This window comes from Mya arenaria, chromosome 13 (genome assembly GCF_026914265.1).
Source record: "Mya arenaria isolate MELC-2E11 chromosome 13, ASM2691426v1".
In the NCBI taxonomy this organism is placed as follows: Eukaryota; Metazoa; Mollusca; class Bivalvia; order Myida; family Myidae; genus Mya; species Mya arenaria.
This window is the reverse complement of record NC_069134.1, coordinates 23,251,290-23,273,704: the sequence shown is the minus strand read 5'-3', so window position 1 is coordinate 23,273,704 and position 22,415 is coordinate 23,251,290. Positions and strand designations below refer to the sequence as shown.

At 35.6% G+C, this 22,415-nt stretch overlaps 1 protein-coding gene across 9 annotated transcripts in view; it reads right to left on the bottom strand.

Moving 5' to 3' along the window:
• Positions 1-22,415, bottom strand: part of LOC128213149 (microtubule-associated serine/threonine-protein kinase 3-like) — a 115,679-nt gene that overhangs the window by 5,618 nt on the left and 87,646 nt on the right. For all 9 annotated transcript variants that reach the window (XM_052918690.1, XM_052918692.1, XM_052918691.1 and 6 more), the window contains 16 exons: positions 18,427-18,502; positions 13,779-13,860; positions 13,063-13,232; positions 10,201-10,276; positions 9,784-9,888; positions 9,061-9,165; positions 8,535-8,633; positions 6,467-6,590; positions 5,831-6,002; positions 4,874-5,409; positions 3,746-3,856; positions 2,961-3,188; positions 2,511-2,650; positions 2,065-2,360; positions 1,219-1,400; positions 89-196 (listed from right to left, as the gene is read on the bottom strand). In XM_052918690.1, the coding sequence (XP_052774650.1) occupies positions 89-196; positions 1,219-1,400; positions 2,065-2,360; positions 2,511-2,650; positions 2,961-3,188; positions 3,746-3,856; positions 4,874-5,409; positions 5,831-6,002; positions 6,467-6,590; positions 8,535-8,633; positions 9,061-9,165; positions 9,784-9,888; positions 10,201-10,276; positions 13,063-13,232; positions 13,779-13,860; positions 18,427-18,502 (2,610 nt within the window). The remainder of the gene's footprint in view (positions 1-88; positions 197-1,218; positions 1,401-2,064; positions 2,361-2,510; positions 2,651-2,960; positions 3,189-3,745; positions 3,857-4,873; positions 5,410-5,830; positions 6,003-6,466; positions 6,591-8,534; positions 8,634-9,060; positions 9,166-9,783; positions 9,889-10,200; positions 10,277-13,062; positions 13,233-13,778; positions 13,861-18,426; positions 18,503-22,415) is intronic.

Here is a 22,415-nt window from a genome sequence, read left to right as displayed (position 1 = left end):
CATCAACAGGAACTTATTTCCTGTTATTTTTGTCTAGTTATACATTTAATTAATTATCAATTAATATGAGTATGGTAGTCCAACTCACCAGGTGCGTGTATCAGGAGAGTGAGAGCGTTTGCTGACACAGATTTCTGCATGACCTTCAAGTCCCCCTTTTTGACTTTTTCACGATGTTCATCCACAGGAGATAGCTCTGTGATAAAAACATCAGTATTTAATAAAAGTGAGATACAGAGCTTTTACAGGAAGTATGAAAGCATTTGCTGACATTGACCTTAAGAGTCACCCTTTCATTTGATGGTCAACCTAGGTAAACAACTCCGTCATTCGTATAAAGCATAGTAAATACCAGTTTGTTTGAGTGAAAAATTGACCAAAGTTAAGAACCAATAGAATTAAAATGGTCATTGGTAGAAATCAGTATTGGGGCCAATTCTCTTGAAACTACAGAAGTCTGTATAACATGATTAAGCTAAGCTCACCATCTAAGTTCTTCTATATTGTGAAACATTTACTGTTTTGGAAGTTTTTTTTTGTTTAGTGAAGATACCTGTTTGATAATCACACAGGATTCAGTTTTAAAAATCAAAATCAGGTTACAGGAAGAACTTTTGATGAACAAAATAAGCTACTAAAGTTTGTTAGGCTTCAGAAGTTTCAAGAAATCAGGGCCTGGTGACTGCAATGAGTAGCACCAAGAAAGAATCTCTAACCTCAATTACACAAAACTGTAGTAGCTTAACAGACTTAAGTACCTTATTCAATTAAACAAAAATAGATACTTAAATCTGTTTTTGATATATGAAAAATGTTTTATAGGGATAATTATAAGTTGACTCCTACATAAAGTCGAAAATCTCTTCACAAAATATTATATTACACAAATTATAGAAAAACAAAAGAAGTGAGCTCAGTTTAATCCTGTTATAAGGGACTGAAGAAGTTTCCAGAATTTGAGGTCGGAAGATGATACAATTTGAGACCTTTCAGATGAAATGAAGACAACTATAACACTAGACCACTTTATCTCTATTGAAAGCATGGAAGCTATAGGTTTAAAAAAAATCATATTAATAAACATATCATTCAGAAAATCCCTTGCCTTCCATTCTTTCATTTAATTTTCAGTCCATCTGTGACCAATCAACATGTATTCCCCTGAAAGAACCAATATACAACAAAGAAGGATGCAATCGCAAGAAAAACCCATCTCACCAAGAGACTTGTGGTCATCATCAGAGGACACGGCAAGCTTGGGAATGGAAGGGTGGGGTATGTGGATGGACGATCGCACGATTCTCTTTGTGACTAGCGGTGATGAATCACTCTCGTTCTGCGATGAATCGGAGGTCGATGTCGACATCGTGCCTTGTACACTGATGCTTGACCTTGGAGTACTGAAATTTGTTTGTTTGTTGTTTTTTGTTTGTTCTTTTATTATTATCTTTTATTATTAACTTTTGTATACATATTTTATCACTTTTTTATTTTTCAATTGTTTCCAATTAAATTATCAATGAAAGATTTGCATTTTCAATAAAGAATGCTTTGCCTACAATGAAAGACAGGGTAAAGAAAGTAGTATTAAATGGTAATTGTTAAGGTTATCCAGGAATAAATGGTTGACAAAACTTGCAGAGTTTGTTCCCTTATATTATATTCAATTATATAGATAACATGACATTTTATTTATCAGAACTCTATGCTCAGAGAACATCAAAAGTATGTATGCATGTGGCCAGATAATTTATTATCAAGTAATTTAATACCAATTATTCTTTCAAAGTGTTAAAAATTTAAATATATGTAAAATGAAATGATATGAAGTTTGCTGGTGATGGGTTTTTTACTGGTGCATGTTAAAAACTTAAAGCTATACATCACTGTGTCATTTGTTACTGAAGAGTTTAACCATGATGAAAAGCATTTTACACTAAGCCATGCAAGCCAGCTGTTGCTGGTATTTATTCACTGATATAATTTCTTTTCATGTGCTTTGAATGATTGATTAGTAAATAACACTAACATGATTTTTTTTTTATATTTAAGTGACAATAATACCTTTCAGCACTACTAAAAACATCCTCCTCATCTGCTGTCTTGGTAGATGGCTCTTTAGAGCTCCCATGTTCTGGCTTGGTATCTGTCGTGTCAGAGAGGGCGCGTTCCCGATGGTTGCCTGACTGTCCTGGCCCTGGAGCGTGAGACAGGTATGACTGGAGCTCGAGGGAGTTCTCTGAGCTTGTAGACTGGTTACTGTCCTTCCTCTCGAGGGCTTGCCGCTCAAGTAGTCTGGTTCTCATCTCATCAGCACTTGAGTGACGGCGACGGTCACGTGATGCATCTGAACCAAAATCCTGCAAACAGAGGAAATTCTAACTACATCATTTAACCATTTTGAAGCTTTTAAAATGGGCTTAAAGAAGGTCATCAATTTGAACTAGCATTTTTTGTATCATTGCTTAATATTTCATAGTTAAATAAAAAACATGCCAGGTTTGGCATACCTCATGAAGCTCCTCAATTCGGGAATAAACTTTAGAGAATCGTGGAGACATTGAAGAGAAGCTGTGAAACAGTACATCTTCCGAGTCCTCCAGGTCTGTGTCCTCAGTGTCTAGCTCATGGTTATAGCGTTCTGAACGAGCTAAAAGAAAAACACAGTAGGATTTGTGGTGGATTAACTCTGTAGTCTCAATCATAAGACAAAACTCAAGGCTGTACACTTTCACATATGTTGGATATAAGTGGCAGGTAACAAAACCTCAAAATATCTAGAGGACATATATATATATATATATATATATTGGTTTGTATTGCTGTGTTTCACAATTGAAAATAAATCATCATTTATAAAGAATTCAATAATACCACAGCTCATGAACAATGGTGCTGGAATTAAAAAAAAAAGAGAGGAAATATTCAAGATGCTTTACTTTTTTTAAACTAGCACTTACTGTCGAAGTATGATGTGTCTTCATCATCCTCAAGACTCGGCACAAACTCAGCCTTCTGCCTCAACAGACCCTCCCAGTCAAGCCCATCAAAGAAATAGTGTTCTTTAACCTCCTGGGCCCCACCGGCACCCAGCCTCTTGAAGGGATTATGCTGCAGCATTAGTGAGATGAGGCTCTTTGCGTCGTCTCTCACCGCCCACTCTTCCTCCTCTGGCCATTCTATGTCCTCTGGAGAACAATGTCAAAATAAGTTAAAAATCCATTTAATTCTTACCATTTTTCACTAGTATGTACCATGCATGCATCCCACTGGTTAGAAATTGATCAATTCTTAATAATATTTTTTTTTCGAATCATAAAATGCTTTTGTCAAGTTACATGTCTGTGGAAAGTTTGTTCCCAATTTTAAGATTTTAGCAATAAAATTTCCTAATTTTTTCCAGAGAAAGCTCCTAATTTTTGAATGTCTGCTTTTTGCTAAAATCTGATGTCCCCATACAGAGACACCATTTGTTACTGATTCTCTGACAATAAGGTTAGATATCTAACACCCATTCATGACACAAATGGTTTCCTGGATTATTTGATCATATCCTGATATTTATTCTTTAATAGTAATAGTACCGTACAAGTATTAGGGTAGTTCCAATACCTTCAAACAATCACTTTAACTGTTGTAAGAAAATCTCACCAGAGCTGTTCTGTATTTAAGTGAGCACATTTTTTAACCATGACTTTCATTTTTTGAAGCAAAACATTGATAACTTATTTTAAAGCCTACTCACCATTGACGACTTGTGAGAAAAGTTCCTCTGGAGTATCTCCAAAGAAAGGGGGACAACCCACAAGAAACTCAAACAGGATAATCCCCATCGACCACCAGTCCACCGGCTTACCTGTAAGCATGAGCAGGGATTAAAGAATAGTTTATCACAGTTTGAAATACCGACAATTGTTAATGTACTTAAATATATGTTTTTTTTTTTTATATTTTGACAACCTACCAGTGTTCAGTGATCAATATGAAACACATGTGATTTGCTAAAATACCAGTACCGGGGTACATGTATTTGCCCAAAGAGTGCAATAATATTCGAAATTTAGGATTGTTGTACCAATGAATGTATGGTAACATCCCACTGCAGGCAGAACCTTATATGAATGTACCTTTAACTATAAGAACATAAAATAAAGGGCTATTTTGTAACCTACAATATTTTGCATCAAAATTAGACTGACATAATGATTCCCTAGATGTTTTAACCGAATTACAACTGTAAAGAGACAATTTTTACAGTCTAGACACTGATACACAAAATGGAAATTACAGTAATACCTCTTAAGTTAACATCTTAAGTAATGACCAGTGATTTCCAGGTCAATAACATATTAACATATCCTGTCCAGATTTTTTCCTGTCTAAGTCACATTTAACTTTCAGAAATAACTTGTGCAAGAATGTATGTCACATTCACAGACACTAAATTACGACCTTTTAGCCCGATGTCAGGTCCAGATAATTAAAGGCTTGCTGAGATGACAATGGCTATGTAAGGTGATTGTCAGAGCCAGTCTGGTTCAATCAAATATTCATATAACAAATGTCATAAGCAATTATTTATAAAAGGAAAATCATTACATTTCAGTGGCGTGCGAGTATTCGGTTATATTGTGCAGTCAAGACCAGAAGTTATAAAATCACCTAACAAACATTAATCATCTTGTACCTTGAGGGATTCACCACACAATTTGTATTTTTACATTTTCTTGCTTATTGTTAATGCCATTGCAATGATGCATATAAATTGGAAGTTGTGTGTAACATTACACAGCCTATGAATATTGTTCAGATGATTTTAATACATAATAGGACAACCAAAAATTCAGCCAATGCTAACAAATTGATAACTCACCATATCCCTTCCTAAGTATTACTTCAGGGGCAACATATTCTGGCGTTCCAAACACTTGTTTGTCTTTGAACTGTTTACAATCCTTATCCAACGAGCCTTCATACAGGTTTGTAGTAAGACTCATAAGCCCGATCTTAGATAATCCAAAGTCTGTGAGTTTGATATGTCCTGTGGCAGTAATCAACAAATTATCGGGTTTCAAGTCACGATGCACTATGCCATAACTGTGAAGGTACTCCAACGCTAACACAGTTTCTGCAAAGTACAGTCTCGCAAGGTCAAACGGCAGAGCACCGTTGTTTTTCAACAATGTTGCACAATCCCCACCTTCCACAAACTCCATGACCATACACAGATGTCTCTTAGTCTCAAAGCTACACCACATGCTCACTACGAATGGATTGTCTGCGAAAGTGAGAACGTCTCGCTCAGTGAACACTTGCTCCGTCTGATTACGCAGAATCAAATTCTGCTTGCAAATCTTTTTCATGGCAAACTTTTGTTTCGAGTCCCTATGACGCACCAGATATACCGCACTGGAAGTAAAAAGGTTACAAAACTTAATATAATTATTCATATCAGAATGATTACTAAATTTAGAGATTACCATTTTGAAGTCAGCGTAAAGAATAAATTTTGTAGTGGAAGTATCATCATAATGTTGATACTAATTGCATGAAGTTTTTGCAACTTCTCACAGTTTTACAAAAAAAATCTCGTTTTCGAAGACTTAACATACCTCAAAAGGCGATAATCACAACATATACTTAAAATGATTTCATATTTGTGTGATGTTTGTTGTTTTGTTACATTGTGTGTCTATTATTTAATTTTTGTTTGGCTCGATCCTTGTTCCTAAACACAGGATCTTGGCTACTGGGCTAGTCCCTGCAGTTTCTATTGTTTTGTTTTAATGTTTCAGCCATTGCCTGAAAAAGTATGAATACATGCACTCACGCATAAGCACCATTGCTGATAAGTTTTATCGTATCGAAGTCTTCCTCTGATGGTTGTCGATCCTTTTTTCTCCCTCCATCTGCTGCATCTTCGATATCGGACATCACTGCTGACATGTCGGCCTTCATACTCTCATCAATCGCAGCACTTTCTAACATCTCAATCTCTAGTTCTGTGGGGAGAAGACCAAGAAATTCATAACAGTTTTACCACCAACAAACTTTTGAGTAAAAATTATTTTTCTCCTACAATTTAGTCTATAGTTAATTGGATTTACATTTTAACAAAAATGAACAAGAATTGCAGTTTATTTTTGTTGGAATTATTGTACAATATTTTCAACAAGAGCATCAACGCTAATGTCTGGTTTGTATGTTGATCAAGTAGCATAATTCGCCATGTATTTTAGTTAGAGCTATGGGACCGATTTAACATGTGCATATTTTTTAGTAAACATGTGTACCAAATTCAATATTGATATCTTAAACCACTTTTGAGTTATCAACAAAATATAAAATACATGCATGACAACACCAAAGCTTGGAGGACAACACCTAGATTTTTGTTTTCTGCAAAACAGTGAACTTAAAATTGCAGTATTAGGTATTGTTAGTTTGAGTTCAGTTTCCCCCTCACCTTCTAAAGGGTCCCTGTTGAGCCCGAGTTTGCTGATGATGTATCTAGGGATGTCCTTGATGGACTGTTTGGCCTTCCCCTCCGCAGCCTCCAACAACTGGTAAAACTCTTCTGGATCAAACTCCTGAAAGCAGTACAAGTTCAGTTAGAACTTCATTACAGGAGTTAAGCTTTTTCATATAAATTCAAAACCTGTTGGCTCGATATTGCTTAGCTGTATTTCCTCCTTGGCTCTAACTTGGATGTTAAGGACCTATTTTGTTTTACTCTTTGTAATCATTCTTACTTGGCTCGATATTTGCGAGGCTCGAATGGTCCCTGGGTTATCGGGCCAACGGGTTAAGACTGTATAAACATTTTATATTTTACAACTGTACAGTGATCACTCAGTCAAAATCATGAAAACTAAAGCGGTCTAGTAACTAGAGAAATGACCTTGAGGAAGCTAGCCAGATAGAAGGTGGCTTTGTCTATGACATGACTGCCTTTTGACTGCTGGGGCCATGATTACTAACAGTCTCAAGTCTGAGTTCAGAGTCAAGTGGCAAAACTGCAAATCTTCATTTCATTGTAACATTCTTTCTTGTTAAATTTTCATTATGAAATTTGCTGAAATTTATTACTATTCAAAACTGGAAACTTATTCGCAATGGTTCTTTATAATTAGATAAAAGCGCTTTTCTGAGTCTATACTTGGAATGGAGACTGTTAATAAACATGGTCCTTAGGATTATTTTTAGTTAAGTGTTAAAAAAAGTCATGATTTGCCTCAAAATGCTTATGTCAACAATTTTACCCCCCTCAGCTGTTAACAGGCAAGAACAATAACAATCCAAACCCTGCTTGAAAATGACCAAATAAGGTAATAAACTTCTTTGCTCAAATCTTATGCTAAGAACAGAATTCTTGCCATTTTTGGTAACTCATTTTTGCCAACGAGCAATATTGTTTCTTTACATTTTTACACTGCTGTAGATAGGGATTTAGGGAGCAAACTGGTACAAAATAACATCTTTTTAACAAGTAGAGAAAAATCACTATTTGACCCTGTTTCTCGAAATGTCCTTGAAATGAATATATGTATAGACAATCTAGATCAGTGTCTCTTTCCTCAACTTCCGACAAAAAGTAAAAGAAGCTGTGACAGCGCTTTGGATAATAACTTTCAACATATCTCTGGCAAGACATACTTAATGTCCATTAGTGAGATGTAATTTGCAAGGTTTCCTTAAAATATCCAAAATGTTATCAGCTCTTTTAAACCTGAAGACACTTTGGGCAAGTATACGAGGAATCCTCTGGTTTATTTCCAGGGCTGAAAGTGAAATGTTTATCTGTTTCTTCAGTTAAAGTCACTTCGACCCTTCTCGCCATTGCCACTTGTTTTGAAATACAGAATATCAGGTTTAATGTGGTTTTCTTTGTTACGTTTCATCTTACAGAGATGAAAACAATGAAACAATGATGTATACATACATCATTTCTCTTCATTTAGAGTCAGGCATTAGTTTTTAAAAAAGGAAACACTTACGACAAGAATCAAAAGCAAGAGGCCAAAATTTGAGCCTTATTTTTTCTAAAGATCTAAATATATCATATGTGGAAATGTATATTTGATAATTTGATAAACAAAAGACATGCCTTTTTCTGTCGAACATAACAATATAATTCAACAAAGAATGGTAATATTTTTCTTAGTCGTTTCACTATTGCCTGCTCAGCTGTTATACAAGCTCAAGTAATGGTAGAAGCCTTCAGTCAATTAGCAACCATAGGAAAAAACCTCCATTTCATTAGCACAACATAAGTCATGTTTTGCATCAGAAGACTTATGTCAACAATCTTTTTCATCTGCTTTCGAGGTGCTAAAAGGCAAGAACAATTCAACCCTCGCTGAATATTACCAAATAAGGTAATAAACGTTCTTGCACAAACACATGGAAGCAATTTTGGTAAAAGTTTTGCCACTGATAATTATTACAAAAATATGGGTATAACTTGAATAAGTATTTAAAATAAGGAGTAACAAAAGTTGAACAAAAACTTCTTTGATATTGCTCGAACCTACCAGGCATTCTAGAAGCCGTGAAGGACGTGAGATTATCAGGAGGATCTTCTTGATGAGTGGGTACATCAGGTCATACGCTTCCGCTGAACGCTCTTGAGCCTGAAACAAACAATAAACTGTTCACTGCTCCATCAGGGCCTTTTGAAGATTCTTCAACCAATTTGAAAAACGCCTAGGTAGAGTAGAGCTGCTTAGATCAAATCCATCACAATTATTATGTCACCAGTCAATGTGGGCCTGGTTTCAATAGAGATTGTAAGGGTCAAGATCATAAATTTCCAGGGGTAACCTTGTTTATTGCATAAACTATGTTTCAATAAAAATATTGTAAGGACATTAAAGGCATAGATTCTGCCCTTAACTTTACATGTAAACATGAGCACTCTTAAGCAGCATATGGCTTACAACAAAGATATCTTACTGTGATTGGGTTCTGGAGTTGACAGCTGTACTTTGTACTGGGAAATTGACGACATTCAAAACAAGTCAAATATACTTCTCTCACAGTTCAAAACAAAGTACTTACATCTATGAGGAGTTTTTCGAGGCTGTCTGAGAGCTCATAAAAGTATGTGCTGGTGATGAGCTTGTTCTCTGACTTGTCCAGGCAATCCTTGGCCAGCTCCATCACCTGAAAAACAATATGGAGGTACATAATTGTAGGTATGAACAATTTTCAAGTTTTACAATTATTTTTTTCAAGTTTTACAATTATTTTTGTGCCCAATATTGTTTTCACAATGGTGATTTGAAAACTGCATAAGATTCCCAATGCTTCTCTTTATTTCTTCACAAAATAAAACTACAGATATATTAAGGCCAGAATAGTGTATCTTGCAACGTCTACATTGGTTGTAAATTGTTCAGCACTATGGCTACAAGTACTCCATTTTCTTCAAAACAAAAGAACAGCTCCCAAAACAAATGCCAACATTGGCATGCTTGTTTTTTGCAGTCAAAATGAGGCATTACTCAACAATAACTACAGCTAGAGTTGCGGGCCTTCATACACATGCATTCATCGTCTCTTATCACATGTGTACCAAGTTACAATGTTTATATCTTGGTTTTTGAACAGCTTCACTTCATTTAATCGAAAAAGACAAGATGAAACCCCACAAACATTGCCCTAAATGTCAACTTGGTTAAGAAGGAAGCTTGAGGTGGCATCTTGTGTTGATAGAAGTGACAGTGGTCCTGAAGGGGAAGGGGATTGGAGTAATTATGTATGTACAATATCAACCATTACCTGGTGGAGTAGGAAGCTAGAAATGGCATCTTTCTCCACTTCATGCTGATAGAGGCGACAGTGGTCCAGGAACTGTTGAAGTCTCTCCTCCATCTGGGCGGTCGCCTGTCAGGGGTATGTTATCAGGTTAGGAGTTGAAGTCTTGTTATTTTTGAGTACCATTTTTAAGTACCAATTAATTTGCAATGATGACAAACAAAAGATAACGAGGTAAGCTTTATTACAGAATATTTTAGCACTTTTGAACATGATGCTTTAATAAGATAATCTTTCCGATTATTGTTTGTCCAAGTTTTATGGAATGAGAATACTTTAAAATCTTTTTTTTGTTGATCCAAATGCATGGTTTTTCTTAAAATAAATAAAATAAATATGAATAATTATTTCAAGGTCTGCATGATGGTTGTAAGTATGTACCTTTGGAAAGCGGTCCTTGTAGACACCGTTCATGAGAATAATCTCCGAATCCCCTCCTGGAGACCGGCCTGGACTGCTGTAAAAAGAACAGGGGAAACAACTGACATAGTGTTTCATACTCGATTGAATTACAGGATTTGCTTCTTTTTTTAAAAACATTTCTATGTTACAAACAAAAGGAAATAGATTGTTTAAATACAAACCATATTAATGATGATACAGTTTTAGTGATCATACTTTGTTTTAAGTTTTTTCTCAGTTGCGTATATCTTTAAATTTGATTTCGACAAAATGGTTTGAATTCAACTTTTTATATCTTTTTCTCACTTTCAAAGCAAATATAGCATGTAGTAAAAGCCTGGACGGAATACAATACTGCAACAACATGCAACGATGAAACTTTCATTTGTCTTTTATACAAAAACAAACAAAAGTCATATGCAAATGTAACAAATAAAAACGTTAATTTGAGGAAAGCAATTTGCCCCCGCAGGCAACCAAAATCAATTGAAACATTCACTGTTAAAAAAACAAACATTAGCAACCACATAAAAATCATTCAAGTATTCATATTGAAAATTACTTGTTGCCATGGAAATACAAGACAACCAACCAGGAAATTTATAGCACATGACAAATAATATTGCATTTTTATGCTAGCTGTTTCTGTGGAGGAAAATAATGGAAATTCAAATTACTCTTCGAGGGACAATTATATTGGCATTAATGCATATACATAAATTTCAGTTGTCACTTCAGACGGGGTTTTATTTAAATAATACATCATGCTGTATAAAAAATGTATTTAAAAAATGTTTGCTATTAAATGTGAAAAGTTTACTACGACCATTCTCATACAAACTGTTCAGCATTAAAACAGTGAATGCTTTCAGTATTTTAAAAGGCTTCAGAACATTGTTATTATATTTTAATTTACAGTTATAAGCTTTCAATACCTTTGTCAAACAAAACATTTTTATTTGATCAAATGTGTTGACTTACTGATCCTAATATCAAAGAGGTCATTTTATCTACCAAGTTTGAGGACTCTCATGCCCATGCATACTCCAGTTAGCAATTGGACAAGCTTTTTTGTTCTATGTTATCAATTCATTTCAATGAATAAGTCTAATGAGTAGGTTTGTATTAAAAGCCACACATTCGTTTGTTTTAATCAAAACAATACTTGACATCAAACCACCGCAACAATGCTTGTTGACCACAATGGTACAAATCACCAATACTTCTGTAGCCAGGGTAACGGGATTTGCAAAACATGCGTGCTGACATTGTGCAATGTTTCATTTTAATATTTAACATTAATGTAATTATAAAGTGACAATACTAATGCTATCATGTGAACAAAACCAAAGCTTTGACAATAAATCAAATTGTTTACTTCATTGAAAAACGTAAGCGCTAAAACAGATTTAAGACAACAGGACGTGCAGAAACATCTGTTGTGGAAACAGATAACAGGCAGTGGACAGTCTTACTGTAATGCAAGCCAGGAAAGGCTGCAAAACACATTCACGTCATTGTTTACAAGTCGTGTCACGATGGTGATATATAAACAATACTATGCTTTTCCATTACAAAAGGTATATAAACTGACTGTGATTTATCATTACATAAAAACTGCTACACTGCATATCGAGGGTTGAATGCGAAAAGGTTCTATGTGACATCAAATAAAGGAGAAGTTAGAACCTTTTTGCTTTTACCCCTCGATATGGATACACTGAATATTATATTCCTCGACAATGTAATTAATAGAAATGCTCAGAGTCAATTCAATCATGTCACCTTTGCTACATATTGCATAACATTGGTAAAATATTACAATTGCAAGATATCATGATTTAATATAGATAAAAAGTATAAATAAAAATGTAAACTTGAATAAACATTTCTATTTTTTGTTGTTGAAGTTCTTTGTTTAGATTTGTAGACAGTAAAACAGACCTATTAATTACAGGTTGTCAGATAACTACGAAATGATAAAATACTCCATCATTCGAACTAGGATAAATAAAACACAAACAGGTTGCAAACATTTTTCGATAACTTTGCTTTTAATATTTAAGAAATTATTTCATTAATTGTAACAGATATATTACCATTAACAAGACATCATGTAGAAACAAAATTATCAGGATTAAGCTAAAATTAAAGCTCGAAAAATGGTTAATGGGAGATTTGACTGACAAAATCTTATTTATATAAATATGCATGAGGACAGGGAAGACAACTCTTCTTCCAATGAAATCGCATGCTACAATTAAATACTATTTAATAACCTTGAGTGGTCTAGGTGGCCGTTTTAAAATTTTTAGTGACCAGGTGGGCTGAATTCAATTTGAGCTTTCCCTAGAATATTTTTCCTACAGGAACACATTAGTATGAGTGTCTGTGAATATGTGAGAGTCAGATTTCCACATTGCTTTCTTTGGAGAAGGCAAAATCCCCAGTGGTACACAATGAAGCATAGCAAAGCAGCCTATCAGGGGTATCAGATGATGCTTATAATTGTGTGTTAATGTATTTTCCAGAAATAGGATCTGCATTATCCAGAACCAATCAAATCAAACGATCTTAAATAACTGTTTTATTGGCCTCTTAAGTTTATGCTTTTAATATTATTGGTTTTAAATTGAATTGAATAAAAAAAATATAGATATCAAAAATACCTTCATCACAGTAAAACATAACATTAGAAGCAAATTATCCTCCTCAACACTAAACTCTAATAATACTATCAGGTTCTAAGAATATTATTGTAAAACCAAGCAAATTGTCCTATGTCCCAGAAAAATCTACTTCATGCCTTTACTATAACAGGGCCATGACCCATCCCCATACCTAAGACTTCGGGATCGTGGCCTGAAGGACTGAAGGGGCGATTGGCGGCCATCTTCATCAACACTCAAGCTACCCTCGTAACTGGACATGTGCTTGTACAGGTTGCCCAGCTCCTCCTGCGTCGGCTGGTACGGCAACTGGTGAAGACGCTCCTGGGACGAGTACTGCGACTGTGGGAGACAAGGTAAGAGATTAATATGTGAGGCTCCATTAAAACCAGATATTCAGATACCCATACAAACATGTTCTAAAGGATCGGTTAATTGGAACAATGTCAATTTGAAAGAGAATAGCTCATTCATTTACCGCCACTGTCTCAGAATGTTCTTTCTATGTCAACTGCTGACTGGTTGTCCATGGTAATTATAACCAACATACTATAATCAATTGAAACATTCACTGTTAAAAAAACAAACATTAGCAACCACATACAAATCATTCTAGTATTCATATTGAAAATTACTTGTTGCCATGGAAATACAAGACAACCAACCAGGAAATTTATGGCACATGACAAATAATATTGCATTTTTATTTTAACTAAGCATATTCTACAGTGTTATGGCTTTAGGACAAAACCAGACAAATAGCATACTTATAGGACCTCATTCCATTGACCTGTATAGCATCCAGCTCAGACTGTTACCTACTATTATTAAGAACATAGGAGTGTATAGGCTTATAATAAAAGTCAGGATTTCTCGTATGATACATACAGAGACACTGGATCCACCAGGAGTGTTTGTTCCGTATCCAGAAGAAGGCAGAGAGGCCAGCGACCAACGACGACCATCCGCCCTTAAAAACAAAATCGGTGTCATCAATGTGAGCTAAAGAACATAAAAATTTTATTGTATAAACTGTTGTTGCCAATTTCAAGCCTCGTTGACAGAATGGCACACTTGTCTCAAACTAAAAAAAATATCAAGATAATAAAACTTATTTTGGATTTTATAGCAAACTGTTTACATAAGATGTCTTTCATTTACAATACACTTTTTTTTATTCTAATGGCATTTTAACATAATAATTCAATGATGTAAATGCATGAGTCAACATAATAAGATAGATATAAATACTTTAATTATTAAAAGTTCAATGCTTATATTTTGTGAAAGTCTAGCAAGCATCTGTCCCAAAGGTTTCTCTATGGCATTTCATACAATGTTGTATGAGGTATTTTATTGTCTCTCTTTCAGCTGATTTCTCCACTGTTCAGGGCTATTTAAATGTAACATATTAGCAATTTGCATCGTATGACATCAAGTCAAGAAAACGATCATTGAATGGACCATGATTGGCTGTTCCAGTAATCCAAAAGAACTGTCTCCAGAATTTCTGATTTTGTTTTACTAGTCCAGAAATTCTTATCGCTTTTAAAGGCCACTATCCACCATTTCTCAGTCCAATTTATCAGGGACCATCTTCGACTTAGGGCATCTATATTCCCATGAGACTTACATTCAACAAGAGCTGTCACAGAGACAGCGCGCTTGACTATTCTGCCGCTTTTCAGTGAAAGGATTGAAAAGTTTTGGCCAAACATGCATGGATCACTGTTAGATTAGATTTCAATGCAATACATGATGTGCGTAGATATTAACATAAATGTGGTTACATGCAAAATTTTAACCAGAATTTTTAAGTGTAATAATAAAGCAGGGTTCTCAATAACTTTTCAGTGAACAGGCCGTTTATAAAAAGTAACAGGCCCAAATTGGGGGGGGGGGGGGGGGGGGGGGGGGGGGGGGGGGGGGGGGGGGGGGGGGGGGGTATTTTTTTTTTTTATGTGAGCGCGTCATTTCCTGCATTCTGGGGTTATTTGAATGCCTTTTAAATCACCCCTTTCAAGTGCAATTTTATAAGTAATATCCCCTAAATATGCAGATACAAGTACTGCAGAGCAGTAGTTGTATCAGGATCTATATATATCATAATGCAATTATATTTATTTACCAAATTTCAACAACAAAATATCCATTTGAAAATTGTATTTTCAACACCATATACAATGTATTAACAAAACTACAATGCAATTGTACTGTGAAAATACATAAGGCACATTGAATTAATAAGAACAGTATTCATTACGCTTAACCCTGTTATTAACACATGTCACTGCCCTCATCTGATGAACTGGACGAGTAGTAGTCCCCCTCCACCTCAACAAGTACTGCCTGAAATAATATAAAAATGCAGGAAATGGCACATTTTACATTTCATTAATACCACTTTAACTTGGTACTGACATGACAGTTTTAAAATGTCAGTAAAATTTACATCAATGTCTCTTAAAATAAAAAAGGAAACAATTCACTTTCAATAAAAAATTAGTCAATGATTAGCTTGCTGCAAATGCAACTGAAATCAAAAGTACACTATCTTTTTTACATTTTTTTGTTTTGTTCAAAACACTTGCAATCAAAATGTTTTCTTATAAATGGGACACACTGTCTAATTTTGACATCATGTAGTTGCAAATTTGTATTAAAATTGAAGTTTAAGCAAAAATTTAAAAATTTACATTACCCAACCCACTTTATATTTGGTGAGTCTTTAATATTGCTACGATTTTTTCATACAGAATAATGATAATGATAATAGAGTAAACTTACCTCCTTATCAAATCTTTGTAATAATGCATCTTGTACGGAATAAACAACGATCAAAACTTCAAACAAAATAAACGGTGGAAATCGAACGTGAAACAATAAACAGAACACAAAATTCATAAATGCAACTGTTTTATTTCATTTTTATCTTATACTCATTCGACACAGGGTGAAAGATATGTATTTTTCTTTTCTTCATTTTTACTAGAATGAGACGCTTGCTTCCAAGCGTTTTATCAATCGTCTATCTACACGGACTAGTGAAGTTTATTAAACGGCGCCGTAAAGAAATATGCGGGACCAGGCGAACGCTAATCAAGTCGTCGTATTTAAAAGGCAATAACTTTTTTATTCGTTGACGGATTTTAAAAATTTAAATTGTAAACGATTTGGGAACTTTTAATTTTTGTTACTAGGCGATTTTGAACCGGCCCAAATGCCATTTGAACCGGTCATTTTGGCCGGCGGCCGGTTCTTATTGAAAACCCTGATAAAGGGCCATTATTTGCAATACACAGTTATCTAACTTGGTTATTCAATTAGCTTGGGTGGTTGAATACCATTGTATAAAGTCTCAATTCAATTCATCCAGTAGTTGCTGAGATATTAACCTATGTGTGCTTACACGCAAAACCTTAACCAGAATTTCTGAGTCAAATAATAAAGGCAAGTATTTGCATTAAATGCAAACTAGAGTTATATTACTTGGAAAATTTATGTAGGTTGGATGGTTGAGTACCATTGTATCAAGTCTCAATGCGTTACCTCAAGCAGTTGCTGAGATATTAACCTATGTGTGCTTGCAAGCAAAACCTTAACCAGAATTTCTAAGTCAAATAATAAAGGCCTATAATTTGCATTAAATGCACACTAGAGTTATCTTACTTGGTTAAATAAGTAGGTTGGATGGTTGAGTACCATTGTATCAAGTCTCAATGCAATACCACAAGTAGTTGCTGAGATATTAACCTATGTGTGCTTACATGCAAAACCTTAACCAGAATTTCTAAGTCAAATAATAAAGGCCTATTATTTGCATTAAATGCACACTAGAGTTATCTTACTTGGTTAAATAAGTAGGTTGGATGGTTGAGTACCATTGTATCAAGTCTCAATGCAATACCACAAGTAGTTGCTGAGATATTAACCTATGTGTGCTTGCACACAAAACCTTAACCAGAATTTTTAAGTCAAATATTGAAGGCCTATTTTTGGCATTAAATGCAAAGTAGAGTTATCAAACTTGGTTAATTAAGTAGGTTGGATGGTTGAGTACCATTGTATCAAGTCTCAATGCAATACCACAAGTAGTTGCTGAGATATTAACCTATGTGTGCTTGCACACAAAACCTTAACCAGAATTTTTAAGTCAAATATTAAAGGCCTATTTTTGGCATTAAATGCAAAGTAGAGTTATCAAACTTGGTTAAATAAGTAGGTTGGATATTTGAGTACCATTGTATAAAGTCTCAATGCAATACCTCAAGAAGTTGCTGAGATATTAACCTATGTGTGCTTGCACGCAACACCTTAACCAGAATTTCTAAGCCAAATAATAAAGGCCTATTATTGGCATTAAATCCAAAGTAGAGTTATCAAATTTGAAGACACATTATTGACAAAACAATTATTTATTTTATTTTGCTTCTAACAGACATTTTACAGTACAATATTGCTTATTTACAGTCTATCGCACTTAAAGAAATCTTTAGAAACAGAGACGCATCAATCACATCAGTTTCATAAATGATTTCAGACAAAAAAATGAAAATTAGCAAGTGTAGTTATAAGGAAAAAGTGAGGATGTCAAAAATGAACAAAAATCAAACCATATTCTCAAAATGGAACAAACATAGGATGGATGGTAAATAACTGATAATTCAGTCTAAGTATTAGATTCAACAGTTTGAAAATTATAAAGAAAACACAATAAAACATGTGAACAGACGGACAGAGAGAATGATTATTGTAGGGCACCTGCAAATTTTGCATGGGGTCGTTTTGTTTTTTAAAATACAAAAAATTCTCTTTCCTTACACCAATTCTTCACCTTGGAAGACATTGAATCCTTTGCACATTTTTTTAGTACAAACCCTTACTCTCAATGTTTATTTGCCTGGTAAAATGATACTTCAGAAAAATGCCATCATGTAATAGTTCTCAGAAACTTGGGAAGAAGGCTGTAAAGTACATATGTTGAAGTTTTCAATTTCTTATAGCTTTTTGATTCCACTGTTTGACAAAAAAAAGCCAAACGCAATATAACAGATCTCAGAGGACAGCAGTTCAAATAAATCAGTTTCTGATTCTTGGAATTTTAAGTCTCTTTTTTTATATTTACAAATATTGAATATTTATAAATACTGAATCAGATTGTTGCTGTGACATAAAATGTTTCAAAAGACTCTTCAAAATGTTATTTTGTCAATAATTTTGCAAAAATAGGCCAAAAACTATTGATTTGGTTAGGGTTACATTGTTTTCAGAAACAGGTAGGATAGGTAGGCTTTTATTATTAGGCTTTATATTAACATATTTTCATAATTGGAGAATGAAGTAATTTTCTGTATAACGCGTTAAAAGTTTTAAACTATATTTTTAAAACACACTTTAAAGAGGCCTTAAGTAGCCAATCCCTATCAATGACATCTTCTTGAAATGTTATCTTGGCTGCACATCCATTTTTTTTATTAAAATCTCCTAGTTAAAAAATGTACCTAAAATTTTCTTTATGTATTAAAGTAGGGTATACCTTCTGACATTCTGGAACTGGAAGTTGCCATGGGTACTGGGTGAGAGGTTCCGCGGGCTGTCATGGGGACTGCTCCCTAAAAATACACAAAAACCTTATAATTATTAATTCTATATTCACACTTATTTCTTTAAGCTGGATAAGGAAAGCCGCTGGCAGCATACTTGACCAACCTTGAGTCTGTTTCCTATGTAAACTAGAAATGTGTCCATAGGACACGGATGCCCCCACTTCGATTTTTTGTCACAGAAAATAAGCCATAATGATTATTCAGGATAATCTGCACAAGGGCAAATCCTTTTCAAAAATTAGATCGGATAAGATATTTTTTAAGTATTGTTGGGAAATAAAGGGCCCTAACTCCTAAATGATTAAAGCGATTTCCATGGCTATCGAACTTGATCAAGGTATTATGGTCACAAACATGTGTTAAAAGTTTGGTGAGGATTGGACAAACAGTTTTCAAGAATTAGATCGGAAACAATCTTCGGGACGTATTTTTCAAGTCTTTTTTTGCAAATAAAGGGCCGTAACTCCTAAATGACAAAAGCGATTTCCATGGCTATCGAACTTGATCAAGATATTATGGTCACAATCATGTATGTTAAGTTTGGTGAGGATTGGACACATACTTTTCAAGAATAAGATTGGAAACATATATTTTTGAAGTATTTTTGGCAAAAAAGGGCCGTAACTCCTAAATGACTATAGCGATTTCCATGACTATCGAACTTGATCAAGATATTATGGTCACAAACATGTGTTTAAAGTTTGGTGAGGATTGGACAAACGGTTTTCAAGAATTAGATCGGAAACAATCTTCGGGACGTACATACGTACAGACAGACAGACGTACGTACGGACAAGGGCAACCCTATATGCCGCCACTTTGTGGGGGCATAAAAAGCAGTACTTATTTTGTCTATTTTGAGTGGCTGTAAGTGTCCCTTGTGGGGATTATAAAAACCTTTTCCGAGAGTGGTGGACAACTATTCACCTGCACCTAATATCCCTCCTTAATAATTCATTGCAATTATTTAAGTCTCAAGCCTGCTTATTTGAGTCTCTAACGAAGAAATCTCTATTTTTATATTGAGTAACCAAAATGGCTCTCACACTAAAGCTTTCACACAAACAAAGAACAAAATTTAAAGCAATTTCATTTTTCTGTTAACAGGAAAATAGTGACATCTGAAACATTCTTCACTTGCACATGCATGAATAGATGAACATTATTATTTCAATAAAAGTACACAAAATCCGGAAAACAAACAGAAGAATGCTGATCAAATAACTGATGAGTTCAGGTGTTCATAATATATTGACAGTGCAATAATTGATCTTTATAAATGAATGTTTTATTGATATATCAATGATTCATTGATCATATATCAGTGACAATAAGCAAACTTTCTAAAAACTACTTTAGCCTATACTTTTTTAAGTGAAGAATTACGAATGAAACAACGTTTTTTGTTATAAGAATCCCCAAAAGACTTAAGTGGTTTCGACAGATATTCCTAAAGTGGAATTACATAATGGACAAATTTTCATTAAAAGATACAACTTCATTCATCATTTAAACATTGACTTGCCACTGGGAGGAAATAACGCTGTTTTTAAGTTAATAAAGGTCTGCTGGCACATTATGGCCCCGTCACATCATCAGGTGTGACTTAATCAACATTTTGGATCTTAAAGGTGAGTTTTGCCCCCACCGCTTGATGGGATATTTGCTAAAGGAGTAATTTTTTACCCTAAAATGCTGTGAGACCTGCAATGAATGACATCTTAAGTTGTTCTACAGTGGGAGGAAATAACAACAGTACTCTTCACTTATATAAGAGCTGTCATAGACACACCTGGGCCACTCGCTTAGCAAACATGTCAACATAGCCACACCTGAGCCACTAGCTGAGCAAATAGATGTCAACATAGCCACACCTGAGCCACTAGCTTAGCAAATAGATGTCAACATAGCCACACCTAAGCCACTAGCTTAGCAAACATGTCAGCATAGCCACACCTGAGCCACTAGCTTAGCAAACAGATGTCAACATAGCCACACCTGGGCCACTAGCTTAGCAAACAGATGTCAACATAGCCACACCTGAGCCACTAGCTTAGAAAACAGATGTCAACATAGCCAAACCTGAGCCACTAGCTTAGCAAACAGATGTCAACATAGCCACACCTGAGCCACTAGCTTAGCAAACATGTCAGCATAGCCACACCTGAGCCACTAGCTTAGCAAACAGATGTCAACATAGCCACACCTGAGCCACTAGCTTAGCAAACAGATGTCAACATAGCCAAACCTGAGCCACTAGCTTAGCAAACAGATGTCAACATAGCTAGACCTGAGCCACTAGCTTAGCAAACAGATGTAAACATAGCCACACCTGAGCCACTAGCTTAGCAAACAGATGTCAACATAGCCACACCTGGGCCACTAGCTTAGAAAACAGATGTCAACATAGCCACACCTGAGCCACTAGCTTAGAAAACAGATGTCAACATAGCCACACCTGAGCCACTAGCTTAGCAAACAGATGTCAACATAGCCACACCTGAGCCACTATTTTAGAAAACAGATGTCAACATAGCCAAAGATGAGCCACTAGCTTTGCAAACAGATGTCAACATAGTTAGACCTGAGCCACTAGCTTAGCAAACAGATGTCAACATAGCCACACCTGAGCCACTAGCTTAGCAAACAGATGTCAACATAGCCACACCCGAGCCACTAGCTTAGAAAACAGATGTCAACATAGCCACACCTGAGCCACTAGCTTAGCAAACAGATGTCAACATAGCCACACCTGGGCCACTCGCTTAGCAAACATGTCAACATAGCCACACCTGAGCCACTAGCTTAGAAAACAGATGTCAACATAGCCAAACCTGAGCCACTAGCTTAGAAAACAGATGTCAACATAGCCACACCTGAGCCACTAGCTTAGCAAACAGATGTCAACATAGCCACACCTGAGCCACTAGCTTAGCAAACAGATGTCAACATAGCCAAACCTGAGCCACTAGCTTAGCAAACATGTCAGCATAGCCACACCTGAGCCACTAGCTTAGCAAACAGATGTCAACATAGCCACACCTGAGCCACTAGCTAAGCAAACATGTCAGCATAGCCACACCTGAGCCACTAGCTTAGCAAACAGATGTCACCATAGCCACACCTGAGCCACTAGCTTAGCAAACATGTCAGCATAGCCACACCTGAGCCACTAGCTTAGCAAACAGATGTCAACATAGCCACACCTGAGCCACTAGCTTAGAAAACAGATGTCAACATAGCCACACCTGAGCCACTAGCTTAGCAAACAGATGTCAACATAGCCACACCTGAGCCACTAGCTTAGCAAACAGATGTCAACATAGCCACACCTGAGCCACTATTTTAGAAAACAGATGTCAACATAGCCAAAGATGAGCCACTAGCTTAGCAAACAGATGTCAACATAGTTAGACCTGAGCCACTAGCTTAGCAAACAGATGTCAACATAGCCACACCTGAGCCACTAGCTTAGCAAACAGATGTCAACATAGTCACACCTGAGCCACTAGCTTAGAAAACAGATGTCAACATAGCCACACCTGAGCCACTAGCTTAGAAAACAGATGTCAACATAGCCACACCTGAGCCACTAGCTTAGCAAACAGATGTCAACATAGCCACACCTGAGCCACTAGCTTAGCAAACAGATGTCAACATAGCCAAACCTGAGCCACTAGCTTAGCAAACAGATGTCAACATAGCCACACCTGAGCCACTAGCTTAGCAAACAGATGTCAACATAGCCAAACCTGAGCCACTAGCTTAGAAAACAGATGTCAACATAGCCACACCTGAGCCACTAGCTTAGCAAACAGATGTCAACATAGCCAAACCTGAGCCACTAGCTTAGCAAACAGATGTCAACATAGCCAAACCTGAGCCACTAGCTTAGCAAACAGATGTCAACATAGCCAAA